Raw genomic sequence first — 7,979 nt, 5'->3', positions numbered from 1 at the left:
CACTATGAGAGATGAATGGCAGACAGTCTTCACATTTTGGTTACAGTTTATACTTAAGACTTCAAAGAATCTTGCTCTAGCCAAGTAGGAAGAAGTTTTTGCTGTGCACTAAATATCTTACTCAATGAGACCAAAATACATAATCTTTGGTGAAAAGATTTTTTTTTTCCTCTCCAACAAGTAGTTCTAACAATTTAAAGATACTTTAAATACTGTATAGTTGAAGATTTACTTGCTGAAGAAAAAAAAAAATTATACTTGAAATTCTTTGGAACTACTTGCTGGTAAAGAAAGTATTACAACTTATTTTGAATGCTCTGGTAGCAATAAGGTAGTTAGAATTACTAGTCTATTTAATTAACTACGACAATCAATATTGCTTTGGATTAGTAACTACTTGGTATAAGCTTCAAACGTATAGATGTCTCTAGTTAACTCAATTTTGGGGGAAATTATATTCAAATTTTCACTTTCTACTGAAAATTCTTTGGTAACAGGATTATTATGAAAAAGTCTGTATAAGAACAAAATGAAAAGGCGAAAAATGTACTGGTAAATAATTAGCAAAGAGTTATAGCCTAAGTATCTACAATAACTATGGGCCTATCCATTAAAAACCAAACAAACAAAATACTCTCCTCAAGGACTTCAGGCCATCTTTTAAAGCTTTTAAAACTATTCAAATCCATACAGCCCTAAATGCATGTTCTGTGACCATAATGATGTTTCACTTAACAATTTTAATTTGTTTGCTTTTTAATGAAAGTTTCAAAAATAAAATGATCTCAATGTACTCCTTAATTTTAGATAACTAATACAAGTTGGCCCCACATACTACTTATAAATCCCCAAAAAAACGCCATACCCTGTCAATGTGCCCACGCTTCCGTGAGGCAGCTCAAAAGTAACAAAATGTTCCCTGAGTACAGGAAAAAAAATAACACTAGAATAACTTTAAAAGGAGGTAGTATAAAACAGGAGCTATAAAGGCAGGAGCAGCATTCCCCCTTGCCTCAGATTGTTCACCTAAAGCTCTGCTTTTTTTTTTGTTTTACCTTGAAGACCATATTTAAGTAATGAAATGGGGGACTTTGAATTTAGTTCAGAAGTTGTTGCTGGCAGTTAGTGTTTGTCTGCTTCTGAACACATCCAGTTTGGCACAAAACTACAGATTAAAAACCAATCCAAAAAATGTTTCCTCATCAGATACTGGGAGAGGAGATGACAGAGATAGAACTAATATCCTGTAATATTCTTTTCATTGTCAAATATTATTTAACAGGACTCCCTCTATAAAGAAAAGGTCTAAAAGGAAAACCCATTAAGATTCTTGTTAAAACGAGGCTCAAAAGCAATTTCCGGATAATTTGGGGAAAAAAAAAAAGATTTTTTTTATAGGATATGAGCCTCCCTCTCCGAATTTTGTCTTTGTTTATCCTCTCACACTGCTCAGCACCTAGTAGGTGCTGTGTCTCAAGATTGAGAGAAGGCCTATTTTATGTTGTTGAGTAAACAGTTTGCTGATTTCAAACCAGCAAGAGGATTAACTCACTCCTGGAGTTAGCATTCCTCGTTGGCAGCATTGACACTGAAGGAAGAGTAAATAAAGAGTACCAAATTCTCTTAAGAACTCAAGAAAACACAACAGGGCGGGTGGTAGAGCTCTGAATACTTATCCCTGAACAAAACCTGCACTTAAAAAAAAACAAAACACCTTAGGTGAGATAATGTGTATCTAAATAGTTATTGGTAAGTTCCAAGAAACTCTTAAGGCAACTTTTTCATACTCTTGTCCCAAACAACTTCATGAATATTAAAAAGGTATAAGGCAAAGAATTTCATAATATCTACTGGAAGGCACTGTTACTGTGATAACCTCAAGTTCATTTTACAGTCTACTGTTGCATTTATAGTTATTTTTAATATTTTATGAAATTTCTTCACCCCTTTAAGCCAAGCTGGGATTAGAAAACAACCAAATAAACAAATAAAAACTTAACCCATTATCTTTAAAAAAATCCATTTTCTGTACGGGGTTTTGCAGCTGATACTGAGAAAGTTGAGGATGCTTTGCAAACTAGACAGTGCAGCCTTTGGCCAACTGTCAGCCAAAGGACAAAGAAGAAAAGGCACAGCTCTCGGCAGGTTGAGGTTTGGGATACAGCAGATAAAGCACTCAAGCTCTAATGCCCAAAACATAGGCCTTTTAGCAATACTATTCCTACTTTTTCTCTTCTCAGTGGTTTAACAGTCCTCATAGAGTGTTAAATTGTTTGAATCATGCATACATCCATTTTTTTTTCTTAAACATCAGAGCTTCAGATAAACATTCTTACTCATCTACCTATATGACTCCTTTGATCAAACACATTACATATTACACATACAGCAATGAAAACAAAATGCTAGTAGGAAGTATCATTGGTTATGTAGCTGAGAAACACTAAAATAACAAACGAGGTAACAAAGTTGTCTTCAGGGTTTGCCATCTGGCAAACTGAGGTAGATAGTCAGCAAAGGGGCTTTCAAAAGTCTTCCCTTTGCTCCAGTGATATATTTTATAATCCAGTCAAAGATCCTGACTGTCCATTCACATTGCTGACAATGAAACATTCAAAATACGTGAGTTTTAAAAAAACAAAACACAAAAAAAACCCAAAACACATTCAACAAAGGTTGAAATACCCAATAAGACATCACGATTTTCACAAAAGGCTTTGGCTTCCTGTTCATTGTCCTTCGAACAGACTTATATATAGGTGAGGATACCTAAACATGGCTGTCTAGATTGGAAAATCATTTTTATCAAAGCATAGCATGACAGATGGCGGCTGCAGAACTGAAGAGGAAGTCTGCACAGCAACTGATGGCACTGCAGGGTCTTCACACTTCCTCATCACAGGATGCCCACCTGAATCACTGCCAGTGAAGGAATTAGAGGTTGGGGGTGTGGTACTTATGACTGAGGACAGGTGTATCTCATCATTAGACTCATGGGAAAACCTTCCCGAATCCCCAGTCTCGTGGCTGCCTTCACTATTTGCTGAATGCTCAGTATCAGCTGCAACACCGAAGGGCCTTGGGAAGCTGGTTGTCTGACCAGGGGAGCTGGGGGACTCTTCGTCACTGATTAATACAGTAGTGCCTGGCTGGTACAAGCAGACCACTTGAGAAAATCTTCTTTGAGGCTGGGCAAAAATATAGAAAACACCATCAGTGAAGTAACATCTTTCAGTGACATTGATCAGTGATGATAATGTGTTCCTAGAAAGTAATAAATCTACATGTATATTCTATATATTCTTAGAGAGCAAGCTGTTCAAGTACATGGAGAAAGGTCATCATCATGAAAGGATTTTGTAGATCAGTGGTTCCCCACAGAGGATTGGGAGCATGTCAGAATTACCAGGGGAAGTTAAGTGTCAAAAAGTGCCTCAGTGATTCTGATACATGGTCTTGCCCCTATTCCTTTCTCCATTAGGCACTGCACCCCCCAACCTCTACTTTAAAACCATAGTTCTGATTACTATTCTAATTGCCATTTCAGTGACCAGTCACTATGGCTCTCCAAAGAGTCACGCCCCATATTAATAAAAGTATATCCAGCAAAAGCCCAGAAATTAAAATAAAGCATTAATTTACATTTTTCTCTCTTTTCGATGATCATTTACCAGGAATTGCCAAAGCTTTTTCTCATTTAGGTGGGTTACCTGCTCAACTTTCATCTTCTTAGAATCTTGGAAAAAAAGCCACTTTTTCTTAGAGTTGTTTTTAATTATAGGGCCATAGCTATTAATTATCAGGTCAGTTCCTCCCTAAGGAAATAAAAGGAGAAGATGTAAATAACTTGTGTAATAGATTTCAGTTTATCACAGTTTAGTATACAACGTTTTTAAATGTTAAATGAAAAAAGATCACAGATCACTCTTCTTTCTTTTACACAAGCAGTGCACAACAAATTTGTTACTGCTGAAAAAGATGTATTAGGATTATTCTTAAGAAAAATATGTTGAAGTATTTGAGATAGAGTGTAATGATTCCAACAACCTATTTTCAAATGGTACAGCAAACAAAGAGTATTAAGAGATAAGCAAATACAACAAACAGCAACAATTATTTGCAAATTCATTCACGTATTCTTTCAACCCTTCTGCATGTTTGAAAAATTTTAAAAGCAGTTAGGGAGAAAAAACTGTACCAAGTTCACATATGCACAATAGAAGTAACAATAAGCAAGGGATCAATTTATAGGACAGCCACTTCCCAAAGGAGCAGAGAAGTCTGTCCTCCAAACTAGTCCACTTCTCTGAGCCTCCTTCTCTCATTTTATACTTTTCCTTTTTGTCCAAGTTTCCTTCCCACTTTGCTTCTCTACTATCCTTTCTCATGTCTAGTTCCAATTAGTAATAACAGAACCACAGTGTATTTTAGTGAAAACCACAGGGTTTTCAATGGCTGATTTTTCAGAAGTAGATCACCAGGCCTTTTTTCTAAGGTACCTCTGGGTGGACTCCAACCTCCAACCTTTGGGTTACCAGTTGTCTGTATCACCCAGGAACACTGCAGCACAATTCTACTCTGACACACATGGGGTCGCTATTTCAAAGTTTTAAGTTCTGATGTTTTAGATTAATATGAAATAAGTTGAGTGGTTTAATTTGTATTAGAAAATAAATGCTAAATTAAGTTGCCAAAAAAAAAAAGATAATAGGAGTTGCAAAAATCAATTATTATTTACCCATAATACAAATGTAGTATATAGCATAGTGCTAGATATGAGTATAACTGTTAAATATAATTGGATAAAATTCAATAATAAAATTGCCAGAAATTTTGTTGTATTTTTTATCATTCTAAGTTTTAGGGAAGAGTTGGGAAAAAATTTACTGCAGGATTTGGCAAACTTTTTCTGTAAAGAGCCAGATAGTAAATATTTTATGCTTTTTAGGCCACATATTGTCTCTGTCTCATTTTCTTCTTCTTTTTTTGGTAACTCTTTAAAAATGTAAAAACCCTTAATTAAAGGGTGGCCATACAAAAACAGGCTTTGGGCTGGCCAGGTGTAGTCTGAGGACACCTGATTTATAGTGCATTTAACTTGATTTCTCCTTTATCTCAAAGACAGATTCTCCACCTTTTCCTCAACACCATCCTTTGATAGATTGTTGTAAGGATTAAATTTATTACAGCAGCTTCCTGATTTGCTTTGCAAAAAAGGTTTGGAAGCTATATAATAATGTACACTATCTAATGTTGCAATGTGATACAACTAGCTTTATGTTGGTGCTCATAATGTCTGCCAATGTATTAATATTACATAGACTAGAGTAGTGGCTTCTTTCAGTTTGAGAAATGCTGAGCATGTTCTTCCCTTTTGGTTTTCTAACTTTAAGTTTTTGCACATTTCATTACAGTAATTGGCATTGTTTGCTCGAGCTGCTCTTTGAAATCTTCTGTTCAGCTCTTTTATCTTGCCATTTCTTCCATTTGCTTTAAGCTAGCCACTCCTCAGGGAGCTCTGGTAGCATAGTGGCTAAGGCACTTGACTGCTAACCAGAAGGCTGGTGGTTCAAATCCACCAGCCACTCCTCGGAAGGAAGATGGGGCAATCTACTTCCGTAGTGATACTGCCTCGGAAACCCAAGGAGGGGTCGCTATGAGTCGGCTCTGACTCGATGGCACATAACAACAACAACAACAGCCACTCCTCGGAAGGAAGGTTGGGCAATTCTACTTCCGTAGTGATACTGCCTCGGAAACCCAAGGAGGAGTCACTATGAGTCAGGGCTGACTCGACGGCACACAACAACTCTCCACTCAAGGGCAAGTTTCAGAGTCTCTTCACTGTGAGTCGGGAAACGACTCAATGGCACCTAACAACAATAGTGTCTTTTAGTGACATTACTATATCCAACTTCCTCAGGCCACAAAGGGAAGGCTCTTGAGGTATCTATTTAGATACTCCACATTTTAAAAAAAGGCATTCACACTGGGCTGTTCTGTGGTCAATTCAGTTAAAAACTAACCAAACTAAGTGTAAACCAAAAAAATCCACTGCTATTCAGACTCACAGCAACCCCCACTGGGTTTCCAAGGCAGCAAATCTTTATGGAAGTAGATTGCCTCATCTTCCTTCCATGGAGTAGCTGGTGGGTTTGAAATGCCAACCTTCTGGTTAACAGTCAAATGCCTTAGGCACTGTACTACCAGAGCTCCTTAAACTAAGTATAAAGTGGGTTAATAAAAAAAACCTACACACTCAGTAAATACAGGACAATCCAAATTATAGTAAATATAGAGTAATGACAACAGTATTCTTAGTTAAGACATTTTAGCACCATATAATCCCATCTATTTGAATTCATGCTACTTTCTTATTTTTTTAAATCTATGTATCACTTTCTTATTTTTTTTTTAATCTATGTATCTCTTTCATCTTTTATTGTATTGTCTTTTATCTATCCCCATCTTCTTCTCCTCAAATATTATATATAAGGAAAGATCAGGATGGAACTGCTTTATATTTCATTAAATGGAGCACAGATAAAATACATCCAACAGATATGATAAGTAAATTCTACATATAAAGGGAAGACGAATGCAGAGAAGGATTATGCAGCAAATCAGTCTCTCAGCTCAAAGTACTACCTTTGCATCAATGAAGCTGCTAGGCATAATCATTGGCATTAAGGATTCTTCATTTTCTATAGCTCCTTCCGGGCTCTTTCCTACTTCACTTCCACTGGCTAAGGAGGCACTGGTATGAGATAACTGTTGAGTTCCATTCTGTGCAGTTTTGGAAGCAGATGATTTCCTGAAATATTGTCAAGAAAAGGAAATCTCAATTCATTGATATGAAATAGGCAATTATACCAAATTTGGCCTTTAATCACAAGTTTGTAAACATGGAGTTCTCTAATGCCTGCTTCTCAAATATCTCTAGAGAAAATGAATACTGGATTTTAACTCCAATTTATCAGTACAAATTTTTTTTATTTGAGGAAGTTATTTTTAGCCTCATTTTCTTCTTATATAAAAACTTTTTACAAACACTTAACACAACATCAATTGTTTACAAAGTGATATTATTTATTAAAAAGTGATATTATTTACTTATAATTTGTGCAAAGATCAAAATTTTTAATCTACATTTTTCCTGTTAGGTCTGCAGACTGTTGCACTAACAGAACAATTTATATGCCAATTAATAATGGCAAATATAGAGTAGCACTTCTGCAAGATTTGTTGTCGTTAGCTGTTGTCAGGTTGGCCTTTGCCTCACATGCACAATGGGATCAGACCAGATTTAGGCACCACTAAAACAACGTGCATAAATTTCTTGTAAAATTCTTAAAGTGAGAAACTTAGACAGTAAAACTAAGCCATTTCAATATGCAAAAAGAGTTAGAACCAACTCTTTCATTAATGTTTTCTGAGTATGTTTCTATGTACAAGTAGCAAACACCTGTAAACTCTTAATAATCTCTGCTAATTGAGGAAGACTAGTGATGAAGATTGGGAGCTCTACTGGCGTAGCACTTAAGGCATGTGACTGCTAACCAGAAGGCTGGCAGTTCAAATCCACTAGCCACTCCTCGGAAGGTAGGTTGGGCAAGCTACTTCCATAGTGATACTGCCTCGGAAACCCAAGGAGGGGTGCCTATGAGTCAGATCCGACTCCACGGCAGTGGGTAGTGATGGGGATTACCTAAAAACAGTGTGTATTTAACTTTCATCTTTTTTTTTCAATTTAAAAAGGAACCTTAAGGTAATAAATGAAACAAAAGACAAAATATAAAAGGTAACAAACAAACAAGTTCACTGAATGTAGCTCTGCTAAAAATTTAGCCACAACAGGCTGAATGATTAGGTATGTCTATGAAATGGAGAGTGTATCCAAGAACATATATAGGGTTGGCAGACAATGGTCCTATAAGTTTATGTGAATGATCAGAATTCCCAAGTGTATAGTAGAGCTG

General features: G+C 36.2%; 1 protein-coding gene across 1 annotated transcript in view; it reads right to left on the bottom strand.

Moving 5' to 3' along the window:
• Positions 1 to 2,783: 2,783 nt before the first annotated feature.
• The window catches only part of PRTG (protogenin), a 177,224-nt gene continuing 172,028 nt past the window's right edge, over positions 2,784 to 7,979 (bottom strand). Inside the window, exons 18-20 of the mRNA XM_007935142.2 lie at positions 6,649 to 6,814; positions 3,711 to 3,815; positions 2,784 to 3,188 (exon numbers count right to left, since the gene is read on the bottom strand). Coding sequence (XP_007933333.1) covers positions 2,784 to 3,188; positions 3,711 to 3,815; positions 6,649 to 6,814 — 676 coding nt within the window. The remainder of the gene's footprint in view (positions 3,189 to 3,710; positions 3,816 to 6,648; positions 6,815 to 7,979) is intronic.

The sequence above is a fragment of the Orycteropus afer genome, unplaced genomic scaffold (assembly GCF_000298275.1).
Source record: "Orycteropus afer afer isolate SDZICR_OR568_19922 unplaced genomic scaffold, OryAfe1.0 scaffold00026, whole genome shotgun sequence".
Lineage (NCBI taxonomy): Eukaryota > Metazoa > Chordata > Mammalia > Tubulidentata > Orycteropodidae > Orycteropus > Orycteropus afer.
This window is presented reverse-complemented; position numbering and strand designations above follow the sequence as displayed.